At 40.7% G+C, this 25,196-nt stretch overlaps 1 protein-coding gene across 8 annotated transcripts in view; it reads left to right on the plus strand.

Moving 5' to 3' along the window:
- The window catches only part of dlgap4a (discs, large (Drosophila) homolog-associated protein 4a), an 89,762-nt gene that overhangs the window by 47,755 nt on the left and 16,811 nt on the right, over positions 1–25,196 (plus strand). For 3 of the 8 annotated variants that reach the window (XM_030422785.1, XM_030422784.1, XM_030422786.1), the window contains 5 exons: positions 18,200–19,483; positions 19,813–20,048; positions 20,421–20,498; positions 21,314–21,461; positions 23,207–23,453. In XM_030422785.1, coding sequence (XP_030278645.1) covers positions 18,269–19,483; positions 19,813–20,048; positions 20,421–20,498; positions 21,314–21,461; positions 23,207–23,453 — 1,924 coding nt within the window. In that variant the 5' untranslated portion in view covers positions 18,200–18,268. The remainder of the gene's footprint in view (positions 1–18,199; positions 19,484–19,812; positions 20,049–20,420; positions 20,499–21,313; positions 21,462–23,206; positions 23,454–25,196) is intronic. The other 5 variants (XM_030422789.1, XM_030422787.1, XM_030422790.1 and 2 more) reach the window with 5 other exon arrangements.

Genomic DNA, 25,196 nt, shown 5'->3' on the forward strand with positions numbered 1-25,196 from the left:
GTGTTGTTCATTGAGCCATATTTTATGCCTTTTCTTTTACCACCAATGTGATTCAGTGTACTTATCAGTGCACAAAAACTGAATGAATGTATCAAAAATCTCATTTTCTGTCGCTTGTACAAAAATATGACTAGAAAAATGTCCCCTGGGGAAGTCGAGAGTTCTTTTGTACGATCATGATATGGCGTTTTTTTCTGTCCAAGAATAAACTGGACTGTTCCCAAAAATAAATAGCAGAAAGGAACAATTGTGTGTTTAATTAGCCTCACATCTTTGTATAATTAAACAAATGGCAAGTGAAAATTATCCTCACAGTAGATGCACACTTGACAGGAAGCACCTTGAAAGGAAAAATCTAACAACTGAAAGATAAAATGAAATCACCAGCAGCAGATCACAGCTTATGTTGCTCATAATTTTACATTAAGTTTAGTTGTTATCCAGTCACTGGACAAAAGGCGGAAAGAAAACATTCAGTAGACCGGGGTATCGGTGGCTTTAACTGTGGAGAAATGTGAAATTACAACTGAAAATTGGCAAGCAGCAACTTCCCGACCTTACACTGACCTATAAAGGCCACACAGATGGGCGTTCAGACATGTTGAAAGAGGATCCAACTAAACTCTTTCTGTTACTTGGTGATGGCTGACATCAAAATGTTTTGCTGATAACAGTAATTTACTCGATGCTTTGATTCCTTTGATAATTGCTGTGATCCTGTGGCTCACACACCTTTCCACAGCCTTAGCTCTGTGGCTCTGACTTCAGACAAGAATACACAGGAGACAGGCCCAGTTCAACGCTGTGTCCTACAGTGTTAAACAGTCCCACAGGGATGGACGCTCAAATGCTGTCTGCTCTTCTTTTAAAAGCTGCCGCACTGGGCCATCTGGCTGCAGATGAAGCAGAGCAACCTGTCCACTGCTGTGGTCTGCAGTCCTTTCAGCTCCTGACATATTTTTAGTGAAAATAAATAGTGTTTATGCTGCAACTCTGCAATCACCTTTCCTTTATTCATCTTGAATAAAGAGAAAAACAGAAATTGAAAAGAAGACATTAACATTTTTATTTTTGGTTTCTAGAATCCTGTTACCATGAATAACAAACACTGAACAACAAATCATATTAGCCTTCTTGCTTACAAACAACCACATGTCTTGTCTTTCACCCAGTTTGTTGAATAAGTGACCAAGCAAACAAATGAAATACACGACAAAGTCTTAGCAGCTTATCAGCCAATCAGCTGAGGCACGTTACATAGCTTATAAACATAACTGAAAAAGTCACCTCGCTCTGATTATGCCGTGGTCCTTACTCTACAATTGCACTGCTAGCAACACACTGTCTGCCCATGGCTTGTAAAGAACTGCACAAGTTTGCTTAGTTTTTCTACTGTTCCCCTGCTGGTGCTCAGCCTGCCAGCTGCTGTCAAACAAATGCGTCTGGCTCTGATGGAAAGAAGCTTTTCTGATATTTACATACAGACCTCTTTTCTCCCTTATAAGACTAGTAACAATACATTTTAAAAAATCAAGTTGAGATTATATAATGATATGTGAGGTAATAGATATAAATATTTCCCTGGTATTTTGCAGATTTGGTATTTAGATGTCTTAATGACATGTCCTTTGAGAGCCATTGCAAGCATATTTCTGTATATTGTATTACTTGTATTGCGGGTCTTGGTAATCTGTTGTTGTCATGGGTAGTAAAATGTTGTAAAACTGAAGGCATGTTATCTGATACGTTTTTTATTTTATTTTGAACATAACATAATTTTGCTGCCATATATATAATTGATTGAATTAGTGTGTCATGTAATCTTTCTTGTGATTTTGTCACATGATCTTGATGAGCTTTATCGAAACACGTAGGCAATCCAATAATTATTAAAAGGTATTTGTTATAATCACGAGTGTCATATTAAGTGTAGACTGTGTTCGAACATGATGGACTTCCATTATTAATAAGCGAGACAGTAACTGTTTTTTATGTTTAAGTTGACTTTATTTTTGACTGCAAAATAAACTTAATTATATGTCATGTTATAACTAAAACATAAGCCTCTGATGTCATTACGTCTATCCTGAAATCCTCTGACATTACCTAGCACACTATAACCCTGTATCTTTTGTAGTTAATGCTGCACCTGACAGCTTCACCGAGGTGAACGCCAGTTAAACTGCACTGCTCCACGAAGACACTATTTTTCTTCATCCTTAGCCATGTCAGACAGGGTGCACTCTTGCATTTGAGGCAGGAATGAATGCTCGACTATAGAATTCCTTGGCCAGAAGAATTTTGCAGTGTGGACTGTGGCGTTGCCATAGTAACAGCCCATCGGCCTATGGGTAATGAAGTATTTGACGTATTAAACCAACTGAAATGCAGTTTCACAGGAACAGAGATGGTGCTGTATGTGCATAGCATCTAATGTGGTTTAGTTTATAAATAAGTTTTTGGTTTTTAGTTTAATTCCTACATGGTCTTTGCAGTTGGAAGAAATACTTTCAGACCCAGCAGTATCCCCACATGTACTATACATTGTTGACTGTGGATTTAAGATGTCAGACTGTTCACAAACGAAGAGTGAAACTGTAATCATTTTTTCATGCCTTCATCTTATTGTATTCTCTTCCACTCTTGAAGCTTTGGTTATAAAAGGCTTTTCCTCTCATAATGGAGCAGCTCTCCACTTCATCACTGGGAGAAGTTAAATATGTAGATGCTCTACTGTACTATAATCCCAGTGTGTTGGCAGGCACATCATGAGCTGCGAATATATATATAACTGAGAATGAGTCAAGCTGGTGTGTGACACAGTTAGGATTACATTTGCAGACTTGTCCCTTTTGCTGTTGCCAATAAACTCTGTCTCGCCACTGAAATCTGTAAAGTGAATGAAAAACAATGTGACCCTGGATGCATTTATATGTTGGATAATACGCCTCCTTCTTCAAAATAGCAGAGAAGGAAGAACAAATGTTAAAAAAAAAAGAAAAGAAAGAAAAAGCTGTGTAAAATAAACTTAACCTCCAGCTGCTCGAAGCCCAAAAACAGCATCTAAACCCACAGAAAGATGTTCTATTTTCACTTCGCCCGCTCCATAGGCTTAGCCACTCATCTCAGTTGCAAGATGACAGCATAGTCGGGGATGAATTAGTCTGACGCTGCTCTGGCTAAACGCTGCCCATCATTCCCCGTCTTGGTTGCTGCCGTTGATCCACATTTACTCTGCTTCATGTCCTTTGGTGTCAAGCATGCATCGGATCACCGACCAGCAGGAGAGCACCGACTGATCAGCTTTGTCAGGAGTGAGATGGCAGCAATAGCAGTGGAAATACTCGCAGCACTCTCTCAAGATGGAGATACCGTGCGTCATCTGTGAGACGTGCACTGCGAGGCAGAGTGTTCAGTGTCAGCCTACAGCCTGTTAACAGGTTTCTACAGGGCATTCTGAGAATTTGTGGATGGTGATGTCTGGAGCCTCTGCCACTCAGGAATCCTATTGTCAAGTTCAATCAGGCGAATTCCGAGCTGCACTGTTTTGTAGGAAATTCCCCGATTAGCAAATGTGCTAGCCAGACTTCGAGCTGGTGAATGATAGATTAACTAGATGGTCATGAGTGTGTTGGACTTGGTGTCCCTCATAGTATGATTTGTAATTTGGCTGAGCATGTTGCCCTTGCCATGCAGTGTGTTGTATCAAAACTTAGTCATTGTTTTGCTGGACATGATTACTCTTCAACACAAATTCAGAAAAGATCCCAGAGCATCCCTTTTCCCTAACCCGCAAAACATTCAGCATCTCAAAGAAGAAAGAGTTGAATTATCATATTCCTTTGACAGCAACATCCTCTAATCATGCAGAGTGCTCATCCAGAAGACAGAACATAGTGTTAATGGCAAAAAAGAAGTGTTGAACCACGGCCTTGGTCATTGTGCCTCGCTCCGGCCCCAAGCTTGTCCCATCCCCAGCTATGACCAATGCTCCCCCTGCTGAATCTTCATCGCCCTGAAGGTCCTTTAGTAACACCAGCCTGCTCTCACAGCTGGTGAAATGGCCTGCCTCATCCACTAGCGGCAGTGACTGTTCAGAAATATTTTTTTTGAATGTGTCTGATGCTCAGTTTTTAGTTTTTTTTGGCCAGAAGTCCTGCATTTGTGTCCGCCAAGCAGTCAGATGTACTGCCCACATTTTAAGTATCCTCTTCCTCATTGAAGGCAGATGATTTTGTCACAGAACACATAACGGACAGCTCTCTGATTTATACAGACTCGTCTTTCAACTCCACTGGCACTATGCTTGATGCAGATGGACGAGGCAAAGATAAACCCAATGTCCAAACATAAGAAAATCCATGAATTTAAACGCCTGATTAAGTTACTCACCATTTACACTCACTCATTGCTTTATTACTCCAAGAAAAAAAAAAGACTGGCAGATTTCCATATGCAGGAATATGACAAACAAAATATCACTTTGTAATCTGGAAAAGTTGGACATTTACATTCAGAATAAAACACTAGACTACACATTACCTGTTTAGTGTATTGTTGTGGGCAGGACATTGATTTAAAGCCCGGGAAAAAATTGGAACGGCATCCCCAATAACTGGTCTATCAGTAGATAAAAGCGCTAATGTTGATTTATTTTCATTTTGTCATCTGTGTTTCAGTTTTTTAAAAGCCGGTTCAGAATATATTTCACCTTTCTGGATTCTGCTCCTGACATTTGCCCGAATGATTGACTAAACTTGCCATGTTGAGACTGCACGCTGCGATGTATTCAGTACTAACAGTTATAAACGTGATCCTGTGGCATCTCCTGATCCTATTATGTTCGTCGCTGGCTTCATTGCTTTGATGTTCATTCTAATTAGACCACTTTGTAGGAAAGAAAATAATATCTGCACATTTGTAATATGACCTTGGTGTAATCCTCACAACAGCCTCTTCTCCTCTTTAAGTGTGGCTCTTAATGGACAGATACGCTCCTCCTCCAGCCCTCCGCTTTACCCTGCCTGACCATGGCTGCTGCAGTTGAACCGCTCTGCCTGGTCATGTGTAGTACGCGCTGAATCCTAAATCCTGAAACCGTTGGATGCTCTAATCCGTTCACATCACAGAGAGCAAAACAGCATATTAATTTTGTTTTGTTTTTAGTGCTGGAGCCAATTTGCACGGCAAGGGACAGCTACTGTGAGGATTGCCTGATCTTACCTCCCATAGGATTTATGTTGGACCATCTCTGAGAAATCTGTTTACTATGACACCCCGGGCTGCTATAGGAAGTAGCTGAAGCTGCTGTGGTTTATGGTAATGCGACTGCAAACCCCAGATACAGCATTATGTTGCTCTATGTGTTTGAACAAACACACAGTAGATGAATTACAGGGCATACTGTTTTAGATTAACCTTATTTTGTATCTAATGTAGTCCAGATTTGTATCATGTTAATTGTGATCTGGAATCCTTTTTGTCCTCATGAATGAAACTCAGAGAGGGCTTGCAATGAGTGGACAGCAAGCAACAAGGATCATGGTTTTTGTTTCATGTACATGTGATTAAATGCTTTAAGATCACTTTCCTGCTGCGTGTTGGAGAAAGTCCAGCTCTCTGGGGGGTCAGATAGCTTTGAATGAGATAAACCACACACAGCCCCCAATCAGATGGATAGATTTAATCCAACCTGAAAAGAATTGACCCCAATAGTTTGAAAATGGGTTTGAAATGCAAGATACAGTTGTGCAGAGCATGGTGCCAGATAGCAGATTAGTTCAAAACTCAAACAAAGCAATTGTACTACTTCCTGTGGTATAGCATTGTCTGTATTGCCTTTTCTGTTTCCAGAGTAGACTGAAGCGTTTTCCTCTCTAAGCCCGAGCCCCCGGGACTATTAAAGCTTTGACAGCATTTTAAACGAGCACTGGTGGAGGATTCACCCTGGCAGCGACTAACCAATAGCATGCAATAATTCCCTGGGGGCCCAGTGGCTGCGCTGGATATATGGGTAGCGTGTTTTAACAGTGTATACACTGGGCTGTGCATGCTTAGGATGCATGACACAACAGCACATGACTGCAGAGGTTAATGCGCAACACGCAGCTTATTGGCTGCTTTATGTCCTGTTTCGCCTGAGACCAATACAGTGTCAAAGTCATTTCGTCAGGGAGGGAAGTTCACAGCTCCTATCACCCAGCCTACAGCAGCTGCTACAGTTGCTGCTGTTGCTGTTTCTGCCACAAAGACGCATTTCTTTTCAAACCTAGAAGTTTTGCCTTTTGATTTGAGGCCTATTATCTTATTAATATTCTAATCTAGCTAACTAGCAAGTCATGGTAGTAATTTACACATCCTGACATTCCCACATTATTGCATGGCTATCCAATAGGCCAATATTAGTGTACCAGCCTTTTTTCTATTTTCAATTAAATGCATAAATGTTAACCCGTGCCATGCACTCAATCTTGCAGAGTCACTGAACTGGATCGCTGTGGTCAGGCAGCGCTGAAGTGCTGGCACAAGATGTTACCAAATGGAAACATGCAGAGAGGAACCAGCAGCAGTACAGTGAGGATAGTAATGGCCCAAGGGAAAAGTACAGCCGCTCTCTCTCTATCTCTCTCTCTCACTCTCTCTGTCTCTCTCTCTCTCTAATTACACTTCAGTGCGTGCAGTGGTGAACGAGGGAGAGCGGTGCACTGGGATCGCTTTAATGGGCAAAGCACTGATGAGAATCCTATGAACACCAAATGCTCCTAGCTCTGAATATTTCAGCAGGCGTCACATTTTGCGAGAAACATCCCCCGTGCTCAACAATGTGAAAGAAGGATGCTTTCAGATTTTTTTGAAGGCGTGCATGCATGCCATCCACAAAGTTCCCTCAGCTCCCTGACAAGCCAGGCAGTGAATGAGATAAGCAGGTGTGTTGGATAGCTTATACTTACAGTAAATACAGGGGAGCAGGATGAAAGCCGTCAGCTGCTCCAGCCTGTGCTTTAATGTAAAGCATGCTTGACTAACTGTCTTCCCCATAGTCTTACCATACTAACACACGCAAAGCATCCCCACATTATTAACGGGTTAGTCTTCAGGTCTTATCTACAACCTGAATAGAGTCATTTTTAAAAGAAACTGTGAACATCTGTAGCTCCACTGTAGATAGAAAGAACAGATAGATAGAAGTACACACTGTTTTAACGAGTAGAGTTGTCCTACAGTTGATTCTTTCTTCTAGCCATTTTAACAACCTCTGCCTCTTTCTTTGACGTGTTTGACCAACACTTGGCAGTCACATCCCTTCTACAGAGAAAAATGTCGAGATAAAGCCTCTTGCGTGTATAAATGTTGTTTAAATTAATGAATGGTTGGTTGGATGTTGGATATATACTGCTACGCTGTCAGACTCACTCCATTATATCTCAGTATCTTTAGCCTCCGGCTTTTTGGACTCTCAATTGTGCTGATAATCCTTGAACAACAGAAACAGCAATAAGTCTCATTGTGTAACTCAAATTTGTACACGTGATGTTAAACCCTCCTGGTTATGGACTTGGACTTTTAATCAACACAGAAACAGAAGAGACCAAGGAGGGTGTATTGTTTTTTTGTGGGTAATGGATGTGCATTTATGGGTTTGGTTTTTTTTTTGGTCATGTTAAAGAAAGTATCACATTTTGAGAACCATTTTTTTTCCTTCCTCTCCCAGCTGAGTGTTTGTTGAGAAGACTGACACAAATCGCGTGCCTACAAGCAGCTAGTAAGCTTAGCAACAGGGCTACTGTCTTACAAAAAATCCTACTTTCTTAGAAATAACCCCAAAACATTGTTTTGCCTCCATACATATCAAATATTTTTTATTAGAGATCAAGTAGTCTTATACATAACTTGTCACCTATATTCAATCAACATCAAAGGAATACTTCAACATTTTGGAAAACAAGGCTTTTTTTTTTTCCTGCGGAGAGTTAGATGAGAAGATCAATATCCTTCTATTCTTCGACCCGTCTGTTTAACATACAATTACCACCAACAGCGGATTAGCTTAGCTTAGCAAAAACACTAGCTGAATTTGATCTTATTTGTTTAATATGTATAAATACCAAAGCGTAAAAATTAAAATGCGTTGTTTGAAGGGAGGTTAGGTGTCCTACTATTTTCAAGAAATAACTGATCCCATCCAAGAAATAATCTGGATCTCAAGCATGAAAATAAAACACCTTAGTTTTTGACAGATGACTGAAATGAGATTTAATGTGTTTATTAATGAGCTGCTATTGTGTTATCGTTGGACAAAGCCAGGCTAGCCAGCTGCTGGTCGTAACTTGTATGTATGATTTCTGCTTTTAAATCTCTTCAAATGACTAGACCTTTGTATTAAATTTTGTTCAGTTGTGTACTTACTAAACATTATCCCAAATGTTTCCAACAATGTTCAAACCCAGAAAAATACTTAATTTTAGGGGACGTCCTGTTTCATTTGGTTGCCTGTTGAGTGACGAAAGAAGTCTGGGATCATTTGTGTTTATTTGCATTACACACCGAGTGCTTATTCACCCCAAACAGCCAGGTTACTTTACTGTACATCAGCCGTACGCTAGCAAGCAAAGACACACACCGAGGATGTATGTGTCTGTGCGTTTGAATGCAGGTCAGCCTCTCATTGAAGCCAGCACTCAACAGAGTTCTCTCTATTGTTTTCTTCTCTCCTCTCTGTAACGTGATGTTCATGAAGCACATTTCCCCTCCACCGCCTGTCAGCAGTCAAACATTACAGTCAGCGCCGTCGTATAGGGGGGAAAGGTGATGACAATTCTAAGGGCCCACAGCACGCTATAGGGCCCACACACAGCCCCCAGTAGCCTCTATGACAAAATGGTTATGCATACACTGAACTAATATATATTCATAAGAATGAATCCGAATTAAAACAAAGCCACAAGTCATACAATATTCTAATTTTAATCATTTCAATAACCCCCTTAGCCCCTTCTTAAAAAATGGTTTGTGTCCACACCGCGGTTCGTTCTTCCCATGGTTCTTCCTCATCGGAATTAAGTGAGCGCGGGCGAACTCCAGCAGGGTTAGGATGCCCACGAAAAAGCACAAGTCCGGACACCAGAAGAGAGTTGAGAAGGAGGCCAGGAGTAGGAGCAGCAGAGCAGGGGCCCAGGACATCAACAACTTATTTTCTAAGAATGGTGAGAGTAAAACTACCGAGGGCGGCTGAAACAATTAGCCTACTTGTTCATTAATTTAATGTCTGTAACATTACCTTTGACGGGGCGCAGGCTGGAGCCTACGTTAGCTGTCATCTGGCCGCGCTACACTCTGGACAAGTCGCCAGTTCTTTGTAGAGCAACGGTTCCGAGAGTAGCTATAACTGAGCGTGACTAATTTAGGGGCTACTACAGTGACTGTGTGTTTCACACATATCACTTTCGGACAGTGCTCCAGTATGCGCCCATTCAGAGGCTGCATTGAATTGTATTATGACGCATTCAAATTCTACTCAGTAATTATGAGCATCTGACGAAGGTCAGTTACGTTATCATGATGTGTTCAATGTGGTCTTGTAAAATGTGTTATTAGTGGGACATTTGAATAGCCTAAATACAAAAAAGTTAAATGTTCAAAGATTTGTTTGTTTTCATAGCAGTATAAAATAAAAGACACCATAATAGCTGACAACAACAAAGTAAAAAAGACTATTTAGAATTCTGGACAGTTTACACCGACTTTTGAATGGTCTAAAAATATTTTTTGCCTGGTAAAGTGAAGCTGTCCACCTAGAGCTATGGTACTAAGAAGCCCATTTAGATTTTGTCCAAGAATAGGTTAGTTCTGTATCATTTTTTCCATTAAACATAACATATAATGTTTACAGTATATATAATGGAACAATAAACCTTTATGCCCTGCTGCTCCAGAATCAGCAGTGGCTGCTTAATCTGAGTTTGACCCCACAGCAGTCGCTCAGCCCAGCAGTCCAGTGATGCCTTTGATGGTGAGTGAGTGATGTACACACTGGTTGGCTGTTTTGGTTTATTAGTGACCCACTACCTATTTGTTGAGTGGTTAATTGAAAATGTATTTGCAATCAGAGGTGTAATAACGTGTTGCAAATCAGTGAAATGAGAATAAGATAACTAATAATACATCATTTACATAATCATACTCTGACTTGTTAAGTCGTTCATCGTAAGAAAGGAAACAAATTGGGTGTATTACACCAGGCACCGTCAAGAATACTGAAAAACAAGAAAATTGAAGGTGGCAATGAATGGGGTAGAGGGGCCCACACCGATATTCTTTCAGGGGGCCCAGAATTCCTAGCAACTGCCCTGATTACAGTACATAGCTTCCGACAATGAAGGTCACCTCTGAGGACCGCTGCAGCAGTCAGCTTGATAAATGGGAGTGAAGATACATTTTTACAAGATTTTTAATGCCAAAGGATAAACAGTAATCTCATCCCCTTGTGTGAGTGGCTCGGGATCAGAGCAGAATCTGATGTGACTCTGGCTGTTTATTCCTCCAGAGAATCTGGATCTGGCTCTCTCTTCCGGAGCTGGATGAAGAGGCATGTAATTTCAAACTGTTCCTTTACTGTTGATCAACCATTAAAAATGCTCGTGGAGATTCCACAATGGAAGTTAAAAAGAAAATTCAAGATCTTAATAATCCAAAGGAGCCTTGCTGCCCTTGCTATCCTCAGTCGGAAGAGAATAACACTTGCAACAGTCAAAAACAACACTTGCTTCAGTGACAGGAAGCCCCGATGACATAACTTTGTGACTGAAACAAGCTATTAGAAGATTCTCACCAGACAGTGGGGATAACGGATGGCTCATCCAAAGTGTTAATACTGGAAACATGGACCCTGTACTTGTTGTAGCATAAAGGAAGAGAGATATACTTGGGGTTATCAAACACAGTATTATTGAATCTGAAATGAGTCTACGTTGTCAGGGTTAGGGGTTAAAACAAGGACCGATATACGACGGGATTTAAAACATGCACAGTTGATTAACTGTAGTGGACTGGAGTGTAAATGTACTGTACAAATGGCTGAAAGAGAGTGGATGACCGGGAGGAGCTATGAGAAGAAAAGGTGATTATTGAAGGAGACTGCAAAAGCCAATACCCAGCAGCTGTATATTCACCTTTAGAACAAGGAGCGGGACCCAGATCAATACCTCTCTCCTTCTGCAGCGTCTCTCAGCTCCCTGTGCTCATCACCGGAGGCTAAAGGGGAAATGCACAGCTACAGGAGACATTTATTACAGGCCTGCTTGGTGGCTCTGTGGGACACAGCGCAGCAACTCTTGGTTCTGCTTGTTAGTGGGCCTAGTGTAGATCTAACAGGGGCTGTATGTCAGCATTGGGCTATGTGACATCACCTCCCATTAGGCCAATGGTGGGGGGTTTTGACAAAGTAGTGGTGATTTCACTGGCCCTGTGAGGATGATTGCTTTGTCAAAGTACATTTATGAGCAGGGCTCCATCCCAATTTGTTAAATTTCATAGTTCTGCATAAAAATATCCCCAATGTATTCATTATGTTTCATTTCACATATTTTTGGCTTTAACTTTACCAGAAGAAAACCCACAAAGTATCATCAAAGAGACTTCACACTCCTTTATCTTAGTTTGACTTAATGAAGTCAGTGCTGGCAGGGAGGCACTGGTAAAAACTGATTCCACATCCAAATAATGAAGCCTAACCATAGTAAAGAGCTGGAAAAAAACTTGAGAATTAAATTTTCTTTCTTTTAATAGTCTGCATGCAGGACTTTGGATCAGTCCATTTGTATTGATTTGTGGGAGTATTGATTTTTCATTAATGCTTTCATGACTAAGTTAAACACAATTTCATGGCTGTTATTTATTAGGATCTTAAAAACTGTTGTAAGTGACTAATTGATTCGTGTTCTGTGGCTCATGTTTAATTGATTTCAGTGTTTTATTTTTAACAGAATACACTGAAGCTCTCCGGTGCAACCAAATCACAAAAAATGGAACATCACAGACAGCTACAGAGGGAGGGAATTTAAAAGATGATAACTAATTATACACCCTTGCCCAGCAACAGACAGTATCTATTCAGCTGGAGAGCTTTAATTATCAAGAACATCTCTACGTTGACAGCTGAAAATTTGATGCATAGCTTAAAGGATACTATAAATATTATTACGTCCCACTGGGCTCTTTTTATTGTCAGTGCAAGCTCTAGAAACACCATTGCATAACTACAAAGTAGTTAGAAAGTCTCAAACGTCTTCCAACAAAAACAATTTGCAAAGCTGCAGCCTCGATAACATTTTGTGCTTGTTTATTGTTTGTCATCTGGCTTTGGTTTTCCTACACAATAACATGTGAAAGCAGCGTTGTGTAGGAGCCAACTAAGAAGTCCCAGATCTCAGATAGTCACATAAGCCCGATATGCACAGTTTACAGTTGTAGCCAGCATAATAGGACTACTTCACTGTAATAAATGAGTGGTGGGTTTGGTATCAGACGACCCCTATGTCATAAAAATGTCAGTTTCAAGACGCTAAGCACATTTTGTGACAAACAAATGACTCAGTACTGTATCTTAAGGGCAGAAAATGCAGAATTTTCAACCACTGTGCACAAAATACTCTTTTAATGTTGGGTTCAGGATACCAAACCATTTTTATCTTGTGATGCCACATTTGATAGAATAATTGCGAGAAGATGTCGTTAATTCTAATCACTGTTCGAATGTACTTTCTGTTCATTATAGGCCTCGTCTACAGCACTCTCCTTCTGACCTACTCAGACTTGGTTAAGGAAAGAAGTTTTACTTGTAACATACTGTATGTTAAAGCTTGAAACAACACTATGCTTTTTAAAAGCCCAAGTGGATCAACCATCCAGTTTTAGTTCTTCAGCCCTTATTAGTAGCAAGTAGTGATGGTGGAGTGGAGTCTACTCCAGCTTCTGAAAAGACATTGTTACAGGATTTGTGAGTGGGAGGATTTGGTTACAGATAGTGGCTGGACAAACCATTTAGAAAATGATATATAAATAGCTAGTAGTAAAATAAAACTGTATGATTTTGTTATTATTTTAGTTATTATAAGAGAATAATCATTGTCTGTACATTGTATGAGTCTGAAGAGTCTTAGAGTAGCCCCTACAGGGTTATTCCAGCCCAGTCTCATTGTTATTCATGATTTTTCAGGGAGATATAATGTGGTTTATAAAATTAGTAAAGACAGAAACTGTTCTAATACTGTTCTCATAATTTATTGTAGCTTCACATCCACATACATAATTTATCACATTACGTTCTCTGTGTTTAAACAAGAGCTTGAAAGGACCAATTTGTAAGATATGGCCAGAATTTCAGTTTAAAACACTCAAAAAGTCTACTCACGTTATCAACAGAGTGTGAAGAAACAACAGCGTTGACATTATGTCCAAGACACGTGCTGCAGAGGTGTCTACTGAAGTAAGCCTGCTAACCAGCTAGCCCTGGCCTGTCCTGTCTGGCAATACCACTTTGTACTGGCAAGAGGCAAGTTTTAGCTTGGAGATATAACTGTTGGCACAATAAATGAATGAAATAAACTCATATTATGTAGAAAATTTTAATAGAAATTAGATAGTCTTACTTCTATTTTCCTTACTTAACAGAAAAATACAACAATACATCTGCTGAATTCAAGTGTCTCTCTTTTAACAAACCAAGTGAAGATTGGTTGCCTTGTTAACTCTTTTTGTAATCAGAACTTTGATCAAATTTAATCCTCAATTCAAAGAGTATTATGTTAAAATATTCCGACTGTTGTTTCTCTCTCGCTGCGCCCCTCTGCTATCCCCGTCTGCCATGTTTTGTCATAATCTGGCGCAGAACTGCTGTAAATCACCCCAAACTGACCTCTTGGTGGCTGTGTTCAGTCCCAGTTTGGGGACCCAGGCAGCAAAAACCAGTTTGCTGGGTCTTGTCTCCTGTGGTGACCCCTCCTGTGATCGGAGGTCCCGGTCTAGACAAACTCTTTCAAAATTAGCCATGAGCTTATTATCTAAACTGACAGGATAGCTAGCAAAGAGCAGCAGTTGTTGGTCTGCTGACATGCTGCCCCCTGTGTTTTTGGAGGTGCCTCTGAATTCAAGCCAAACTGTCTGTTGGTATCTTAAGTGTTTTTCTTGTTTATGCTTTATATCTTAACATATGCCATATTGTAAGTAAAGTGTGTTTTGTGACATGCTGCATAAATCTTCACTGTAGACACAATCTGCCACAACAAGGTTATGCTTGTCAAATCTCAATTTCCATAATGTGTAATGGTGATTGTGGTTTTCCATCAACTTAATGCTTGCACAAGTTTTTGCCCTCCAAATGACCCTCACAGGCCCAGAATACACAAACAACTCTAAGATCACTCACTGCGTTACATAAGCGGACTACAACTGCAACCAATATGGCACTAACGTATGAGATCATTCGGGGTGGTGTTTATGACGAGGCAGGTTCTGCTGGCGCGTAGCTGCTGGTGTTAGAGACGTAACACTCCTGTCACTCAGTGAATGTTCAAGAGATAATTCCCACGGACGGTTACTGCTGCACTATGATGTGTGTGCGTATTTGAGGCAGAGATATATTTTCTGACATCACACACAGTCCAAGGATTTATTCACCTTGTGAATATGTAAGAGCCTGCCGGCCACCATCACACAGACAGACAGATGCACTGAACCTGTGACAGAATCACATGAACTGTGAACATTATTTCTATCTCATCTTACCCCTGTGATGCTCAATACTTGACAGGGTTTCGTTGGTGCGCTGGACGGGTGGGTGGGCGCTTATCACGTTTCTGCGTGTGTCAGTGTGTGTTGGTGTGTCAGTGTGTAGGTGTGTGTCAGTTTGTCAGCAGTGGCGCCTACAGGACGTGAACACGTGGGGCTACAGTCAGCTTCGGGTGGATGAATTGCAGCAGGCTGCGCTGTTGTAAAATTGCTGCTGTATTTGTCAGCACACCACTGTGCTCATCCAGGAACACTGACTCAGATAAGTGGCTGCTCTCACACTGTAGAGATTGTATGGGAGGTCAGAGAGACGTAAGAAGTGGCAAGCCAACACAGTGGAATATAAATGTGTGCAGTTAACAGTCCACATTGAGCTCCCAGGCAAGATTTCATGCTTGCTGTGGGAGCTGGGCTCTTACCATTGACTGATCCGTGAGTCACTCCACTGTGATACAGACAGCATCTGTTAGAAGGAATTTAATGCAGCATGGATTTCTGCTGTGTGAATTATGAGTTTTCATAACCTTGATGCACTATTACTGTCTCTTCATAGTGGGCTTTGACGACCGTGATAGAATAAGAGGAGACAGCCGCCCTTAAATATCTGTTGCCCTCATTTGCTCAGAATTGCGTTATATGTGTTTATATACTTGGGGTCAGGCCAGCTAGGCCACAGTGTTTGCATTTAGAGCAGACTAAAATATGTATTATATACATAAGGGCATCACTTTGAGTTGAAAAGTGGCCGGGAGATAAAGGCTTAGATAATGTCACTGACAACCTCAAGACTCTCGCTCCTCCTCCATTAAGAGAGTTCATAACACTGCACTCAGATAATAGAAGGACGACCAACAGAGGTGACTGTGTAATACAGCACAGGTCTTCTGAGATTGTTAAATCAGCCCTCTCTATTAGAGCGACATATTTTTGGAACTCAGTACCAAGTAATATAACAAAGTGCTGCACCTTCACAGATTTTAAATTAAAGATTAAATCATGGCTAAAAAACAACCCAATCATGTGCCCATCACTCATAGATACAAACACTTAATCTCATTAACACTGGTTGTTGTTGCTGTAGTGTTTTAATGTCTAATGAAATCTTGCTGTTTATTGGTCTTTTGTTTTTACTGCAGTGTTAACAGATTTGATTTGTTAAATCTGTCTCCTTCCTGGGGATGACAGATTTAATTTAGCTTATAGCTCACTCATGTAGTTAAGACAACCTACACTTGGTTCAGAAAATTGGTCACAAGTTATGATTTAATGTAAGCCAGGTCTAAACTCATACGTTTCATGGTCTTCTCAACCAAATTAATTCCAAAATAAAAGGCCATTGGTTAATAAAGATGCTCACATATACCAGTATATACCTGCACCAGGTATTTAGAGGGTTACTTTAAAAATATATTCTCATAGAGTTAGTAATTATTTCTCAAAAGATGTAGTCAACAATGTTATCCAGGTATCACACTGTTAATGTAATGAAACTTGATTCCTTCGCATTCCTTTCGGATTACTTCAATATCAAACATATGCAAATCAAAGAAATAGCAATAAAATAACTTGTATTTAATGTTAGCAACTATATTTGATTTAATCAATTCATGAACCTTTTATACTGAATCTATCTGTAATCTAATTATATCTTTTTATCTTTAACATGTTGATGAAGGTTCTCAGTCACCCAATATCATAGTTACACATATGTATTAAGTATTCAATTACTCCCAAAGCCTTCCCAGCACAGTACTGAAGGATGAGGCTGTAAGGTCTTCAACATAATATGATTTTAGGCAATATAATGAGGGGATCATATGAGATGAGAGTAGATAATTACAACAGGAAAAATAAAATGCATCACGACATGTCAAAATAAAAAAGTTTCATTTGTTGGTTAACAGAACTGGTCATGTCCCCAGCATCCCCAGTGTAAGTGACACCTTTGCATATACAGTGAATGACAGATGACTTTGTTGGAAACACATTGATCAGCAGGTCACATGAGATTTAGTTTCACCCCGGTAAAGCAGTGAGAAAGTGACCTTTAGCTATACATTGGAGCTGTCACCACCTGTAAGATGATATGTTTTGAAAATGTTCCATAAAACAAGGAGCCCTTCTGTAAATGAATTACAACATACAGTACACAGATAGGACAGGACAGTTAAGTGAAGTTTTAACAGAGTGTGTTCAGCTTTCAGCTACTGACAAAACATCTGTAAAATATTTGTCTTTGTCCCAGAATTCTTCAGTTTGTTTTTTTTGTTTTTCAGAGATCATTAGTGGAGACTTTGTTCTCCACACTATCCCATAGTAAGTGGATTGGAGAGGATGGTGTAGTATCAAAAAATCATTTGTAGAAATGAGGGTTCATTTCCTGCTTTGGAACAAATATCGCTCCTTGAATTTAAAGCTCATTTACATGCATGAGTCACAGGCCCTCTCCTATGCATTGTCAGTGGAGTAGCTCCAGGCCGTACATCACTGTGGTGCTTTAGATTGGGCCTTGAGCTATCTGGTTTCCTGCTCGACTGGAACGGTTCATGCAGTAAACTGAATGGGCTGTCCTTTTTAGTTGGAATATTAAGTGATTTTGTCTGTCTGGATCCGTTTTTTTCACCCATGTGGTTCCTTTTTTCTTTCTTTCTTATCTGTTTATTGGCAGCATGATGGAGACCATAAATCAAAGAAAAACTGAGCAAGAATATTTAAAGGTAACTGTTTACCTTAAAGAATCAGAACATATTAAGTAAATTTTATATTATGCAAGAGTATTGATTTTATAATTCATACACATATGATTTAACAAACTTGGACATATTTATTTTCCCCCAAACCTGTCCCTTATGTCCCTTGTGAACTTGCTACTGGTGCTCCACCTGGTGGTTTGTTGTGTGAATCAACTTATACGGGAACATAAAGGAGAGGACAATAGCTCAGTTTCCCACATTACTGGCTGTGTTATGCTGCCTCTGTGAAATGTACCACACAGCAGAAACAATAATGTCTTTTTAGCTCAATTACTGTTCTGTAAATTCAAGGGCACACTGATAAGACACTTCTAAATGGGCACTAACTCTGATGTTTTCATTAGCTTTAAGTATTGATGTGCAGAACTCTCCCTCTGAGCCTTTACATTGTACACGAATGGCTGTTTTACGGTCATGCACTGTTAACTTTAATCTCTATAAAGAGACAAACACTGGTACATTTTTATATAAAAGTCCTCAGAGAACTGGCCACTAAACAAGTATAAAACTGTGATTAAGCAGAGAAAATAACTAAAAATGTGACGGGAATGTGCCCAGAAGTCTTGTTACAGTTTTAAAAGTTTCCTTTTGATAAACTCCTACACAACTTTCAGAATGATTCGCAAAAAAGCTAACCACTTCTGTGTCCTTCTATGTCGCAGGATGAGGCCTTCAGGTCAGTAGACCCGTGCTGATTGGAGACATGTTCTAAGGACGACATCTCAGCCACCATGAAAGGGTTAGGAGCCAACCGCAGTCGTCACCTGTCCGACTCCTGTGATCCAACGGGATGCACCCAGAAGCCTCTGTGTCCTTTGACCTCTGACCCTCATGGCTCCTTTCTGTTGAGCCCCACCATAAACCACTATGGCACCCTGGACCCCCATCTCCACCAGTGCCCTCCCACCAGCCCCACCGCCCTGCCCCCGGACTGCCTGCTGCCATTCAGCCAGATGTCCAACAGCAGTACCTTCCCTCGTCTGCACTTCACCCCCCAGACTGAGCAGGTTGACTGCTCACAGGCTTGTATGGCTGGTGGTGGTGGAGTAGGGCAGGGCAGCAGGGGGGGGACACTGTCCAACTCCTTGTCTATGGGCATGGGCTTGGGCCTGGGCCTCACTGGCGCTTCAATGATCACCAGCGGATCAGCCACCATCTCATCTGCAGCAGCAGCCAAGATGAATCGGTTACCCTCCAACCTTTTGGATCAGCTAGAGAGGCACCTGCCCCTGCAGCGTGACGGCTTCAGTACGCTGCAGTTTCACAGAGGACGTATGTCAAAGCAACGCAGTGAGAGCCCAGGACGCATTCGCCACCTGATGCACTCTGTGCAGAAGCTGTTTGCTAAGTCCCAGTCCCTGGAAAACTCTGCACTCAAAGGCAGTTTGAATGGGCGATCTGCTGGAGGAACGACTGGCACCATGTCGGCTGGTGAGGATGGTGGGAGACCATCCCGCAGGAGCAAGAGTAAAGACAGGGCTAAAACTGAGGTGCCAAAGCTGCGACCTAGGCCTAATGCATTAGGCCTTTGGAGCTCAGACGATGCCCTGGACACTGACACCACCAAAGCTGGCACTATTGCTGTAGGTTACCGCAACCCACTGAGCATGATGACTCTTGGCAGAGCGGTGTCAGACAGCCAAGCCAGACATATCCCACAGGGCTACAACACCATTTCTGCACATACTCTCAAGACCTCGAAAAGCAGCAGTGACCTCAAGTTTCTGGCTTGCCAGGCGACACAGGTAGGATCCAAGGACGAGGAGGGAAGAACCAACAGAAGTAAGGATGATACACTGGTGAAGAGGGGCTCCTGGTCCACTCTCACCCTCAGCCAAGCCAGGCAAGTGTTGCAGAAGGGCTCTGCTACAGTCAACAGGACCCTTCTTAAATCAAAGTCATGCCACCAAGACTTGGCACAACAGTTCCTTCAGGTAGGAGGGCCAGTGAGTATTCATCTTCATCATCATTCTTTGTAAGTTTGCATGCCTATTTTTATAATTTCTCTGAGGTTTGTTGCTTTATTGATCAGTTTTGAGCACTTGAATATATTTCCTCTTTTACCCGATAATTTAATTACACTGACCCTTATTTTGTTCGCCATATATACTTTATCCTGTTTATACACACTGTAGATTTTCCCTTTTTTAAATACCATTGCTGCACACAATCAATGAAATACACCCAGTTCCTGAAGAGTACACCTGATATAGTTGTATTGCATGGTTTAAGACATCCACAACAGCATGTAATGTATTGTGTTTTCATAATCCAGGTCCCATTAGGGGACTGGGCAGGAACTCTGGGTCGTGGCCGGCCCAGAGGAACTGAGATCCCCTGTCGAAGGATGCGCAGTGGCAGCTATGTGAAAGCAATGGGAGACCTAGAAGACAGCGAGGACTCGGAGGGAAGCCCCAAACCTTCCCCCAAATCTTCTGCCCGTCGCCACAGCTACCTGAAGGCCACACAGCACTCCCTCAGTGAGCAGCAACCACCTCCACCTCCACGCAAGTGAGTGCCACAGCATAGAAATTCCAATCCATCATACTGGAATTATGACCTTGATTATCATGCTCATTGTTTTACCATAACTGTGTTTGTGCTATTTTACTTTACATCCATTGATATTTAAAAAGGCACTCAAGGGGGATTTATTGTTAAAATTGTGAGAACATTTTCCTCATGTCCCCAAAGGTAGTCAGCAGGTGGCAGCATGTGGTCACAAATAATTGTGCAGCTGCACTTCATCAAAACAGGCTGATAGAATCTATTAGATTAATGAGAGGCGGTATGAAATGAAATACAGTATCATCTTTATTTGGTACAAAAGCAGTAGGAGATGAAATTATTCCATGTGTTTCACCCCTACATCCGCGCCGACAGGCCTCGTTGCTACGCTCTCATGCGGGAGGATTATCTGTGGTCGCCACTACAGAGTGCATGCTCTATGCAGCATCTGAGGTCAGTGTCATCCTTAGGCAGACAGTCTGGCCCTCCACCAACCCTCACTTGCCCTACCACCACTACCCACCACCTATTCTTGCCAAACCCTCCCAGTGCTTTTCCTATCTTCCCCAGTTTTCCATCTCTTACCTCACAGGTCCCCTGAGTGCTGTGTTAGTACTTCACTCTTACCTGCTTCCTCAATCCCTGATTTCATTACATGCAAATCTTTCATGATAACCACACCACCACACCCTGTTGCTGCGTGTGCACACACATTTTCACTAACACCAGTTGCCTTAAAGACAAGTCAGAACAGAGGAAAGTTCGCAGAAATGTCATAGATCCATTAGCAGGTCAATATATGAAATCATGTCAGAGTTCATCTGCAAAAACACATTTTAAAACATTTGGGAAATAAATGAAACCAACACCGGTTTGCATGATGTTCCCTTTACTGCACCACAAAAAGAAAACATGATTCAAAAAGATTTAGAAAATCTGAATCAGCCATTAGAACAAAAGTTTGATTTATTTCCTTGAAGTGCGTAAAAGGGCTTGATTTGGGAAAGAAAAATCTAAACTGAGATATCTGTTTTTTGCAAAAGATCCCTTTTATTAATGAATAATTGTTTCCTCTGTGCTGCTATTTTAAACCACTAGCACATATCCCAATTCACACATCTCAATAATATTTCATTTTAAATAACGCTCAGGGGAACTTCTAGAAGTGTTATTAAAAGTTTCTCCTGGATAGCATCGATTAAACGAAGCCCCTCACTTGTTCCAGTCTCTGAGTTCCAGGAGGCTGATTATAATATTCACTTCCACAGCTCCCTGCCATCCCTGAAAGAGCTGTCGACTAATCGGAGCCTTGATAACTTAGACTGCCTGGTGAGCCCGTTGGAGGCCCCTCCACGCCACAGGAACAATGATTTCAGCCAATGCTCCGGCACACTGGGCAGAGGCTCGGGTACTCAGGTATGTCGATTATCTTATGCTGCTTTCACTGCAGATTGTCACGTTATTATGTATATATATATATATATATATATATATATATATATATATATATATTATGGTTGGCACTTCCTCATGCGTCTGTTGAATTCAGATGTAAATTTGAGCCATGACAGCAATATTTAATGTATTTTTTTCTGGATATAAATATTCATATCTTATGAAACTAAGGAGCTTATAAGATCATTTTGGATCGACTCCAGTGACCATAGAAAGATGAGTAAGTGTGATCAATGCAATGAAAGTTTGAAGCTACCGTGAGAGAATATTTAAGTGTACATAATGTCTGCTGACACTGCTGAGATGCCATATGAATCAGCCAGCCGGGGAACAAGCTGGTGGAATAGGAAAGATGCTTCAGTGTGTTTGCAGAATGTCAAACTGGGACATATGCCTCCGTATAAACCTGTGGGAACCCTGTAATATATCTTCATCAGCAGGATTGGACTGGGATAAAAAAATATAGAAAAGCACACAGTAGACTAATGCAAACATTCTTTATAAAGACGTAGTGGTATCAGTCCCGTCTTGTACCTGGCTGAGAGATTCAAAGCAAAGACAATCAGACTCGGACAAAACATTATGAAAGAGTTGATCTTCACGGATTATTATCCGTGTTTACGTACCACCCAGGACACGTTCATATTTGCTGCTAAAATGTCAAACACACAAATACTACTGCTGGTTGTTTTTCTGCTTCTTTTTATGTTGCTTGATCAAACGTTTCAGATGGTGCAGGGTGTCATCGCTTATTCCCATCATGCATTGACAACACAAGTCCATGCAGCAAAGGAATACTGAAGCGCAGCTATTTTTAATAACTCATACAATGCTGCAAGAATATCTTTATACTGTCAAGAACAAAACCATCAACTTTGTAATAGCTTTTATATGTATTGAATTTTTTACTACAGTTTGCACGGTTACAGCATGTGGCCAAAAATACCTCCGTAATTTTATTCAAGCCAGGCATATTCAAGCAGAAGTACAATTTTGAGGACCTTGATTATGTTCAGTATTTATATGTTTCTCCTGCTTCTTCACCAATACAGCTTAGAGGGAAAGATTTAACATCACACTCCACTACATTTATCTAATGGGTATAGTTGCTTTTTAGGAAAAGATTCTCCCTAATAATCAAATTAAAAGCGTACAAAATACAATGAATTTCCAAAAATTGAGCCGGTGTGTCCTAAACCTTTCGACTTTTGACTCCAAATAGTAAAGCAAAGTCACATGAGTTGTTAGCACTTCCAACTAAGAGACATTTCCCTTTTAAACATCACAGATTATTTTTTGTTAAGTGACTGATTGAAGCCCAAAGATGTCAAATTATATAACGAGAATTGTATTGAAAAATGACCATAAATCTGTGTAGTGGAATTTAGTTTTTTGTTCTTCCTCTCTTGTTTAACTTCTCATAAACCCCCATTGTGTGATTGTGTGATTAATCATTGTGTGGGGTGTGTGCTTTTCCATGGGATGAGATTAACTGCCTAAATTCATACAAAACATTTAAAACCAGCTTCAACTAAAGCAGCTACAAAAGTAATGTAAAAATATTGTCTGTGACATTTTGCTGCTAACACTCATGTGTATTTGAATTGTTATACATTGTTGCATTGGCTTTTGCTTCGGAGTACTTTTCCCACCTTTGGGTATAGACCTAGGAAATGCATGATTCATAGTTTGCCCTCTGCCCTCAGCGTGTGAGTCTGCACGCGTTCTTTCAGGTATGCGGGCAGGGCTTCGGGCACTCGGTACCGTACTGTGAGGGGGAATCGCAGGCAGTGGAGGCTCTGGATCTGCCTGCGCCCACGTGCTTCCGGTCGCGCAGCCACAGCTACCTGCGGGCCATCCAGGCGGGCTGCTCCCAGGATGAAGATACGGCCTCTGTGGACTCAGACTCACCACCACCTACCACGACAGGCTACAACTACAGCTCCAACACCCGTAAGTACTAGTGGGGACGAGGTAGGAGAGAGCTGCTGGAGATAGTCTTGGATTACAAGCTGAAAGGGAAGGAATACTTGCCATTAAATACTATTCACACATCTTTATTTAGGGCTGTTGTGGCTTCATCAGTCAAAGTCCTTGATGAAAATTCACATAGACACAGGGACACAGAGCAACAACAGCACTCTGCTGGATCAGTGAGTAAAGGAATGTAAGAGAATAGCAAGATATTGTCCATGTTATCATAGCTCTTGTGAAAAGTGGAACTTAAAAGCTTTACTCCATTCAGCCTATGGATTGTTTTTTCACTGTACATCTTTTGATTTACAACAAACTTTGTGTCTGAAAGTTTGATAGAAATTCAAACCATCTGTCTTTTTTCAAATGAGAGCTGTTTGGTTTTCTAGGTTCAGTCTGTAATAATGTTGCTGTTGAGAATCTCAATGTTGTTAATTGCATAACATGCTGGTAAATAATTGAATGAGCTGTTACACAAATACTTCAGCATGAAATGAAAATGAATCATATTTTTGTTGTTGGGGTTTTAAAGAATGTGAGAGACTTCATTCTGGACACACTCAGAGCCACCTTAAGTTATCAGGAGAGGTGAGTTTTCTTGTGTGAGGTGCAAATTGTGCAAATTATCTGGATTTGAAATATAATTGTGGATGTGGTGAATGTATGAGGGACTTTAAGCCGTTTTGTATGACAAACACTTTATGTTAGATTAAGTTAAATTATGTCAAAATTAATGTTAGATGTTCTTCTTCAGCTCCTTTGTCCGGATGGATTTAAGTGTGTCCCTTATCAAAATATGACTTGAAGCTGGTGGGTGTATCTTAAAAGAAAGCAAAAAAAGAATGAGGCATTTTGTAAATTAGATAGAAGTTAAAAACTCCAAACCACTACAGTGCTAACAGCCCATACATGCCTGCTGTTGAATCTTTTGGTGCACATAAATGTGTCATGTTTATCATCATACGGTCTTATTTACAAGCTGAATGAATGAATGAAAGTATTCTTTCTGGGGTACCTATATGATAAATTGCAATTCCAATCCAGTTATATCAGTGTTATGTATTATTACTACATACATCCAAATGCATTAAAATGTCATGTATTAAAAGGTTGTATTGGACTTACGGTGTGCCTTACACAATGCACATTTGCTATTATCATGATGTCTTGTTCTAAACATTATTTTCAACTCAACCTATTTGATATCTACTGTTTACGGTGGGCTACATTAACTGGTTCCTTGCAAAGATTTTGTATTTAAATTAATGATAACATATACCATTAGAAGGGTGTACCTGCATATTTATGTTTTTGGTAGGCACTGGTAAACTCATTATAAAAGGCCCTCAGTGATGGTGTTCTAAGGTGCTCTTCCAGAGGCAAAAGGGGTGATTAAGTGCCCATGGATACCCCTTTCAATGGAGAAAACCTCTATGTGCCTCCAAATGTTTAGTGCTTAACAGTTCCTTTCATGTTCATCACAAAAATAAGTGGCAATAAATTATGCAATAGATAATAAAAGAAGCTCAAATGAAAGCTTTCTGTCTGTGAGACTCGACTTGACTTGAGATGTGAAGACTAAAATGCTGAGCTGACCTGACTTAGTGACACAGTAATACTGAAAAGTCCTGGTCTGAACATACAGTATTGTTTAATTGACAGCGCTGCTGTCACCAGAATAAAGACACATCTAAATTCAAATGTGAGCACCCTTTAAGATAT

The sequence above is a fragment of the Sparus aurata genome, chromosome 7, assembly GCF_900880675.1.
Source record: "Sparus aurata chromosome 7, fSpaAur1.1, whole genome shotgun sequence".
Classification (NCBI taxonomy): Eukaryota; Metazoa; Chordata; class Actinopteri; order Spariformes; family Sparidae; genus Sparus; species Sparus aurata.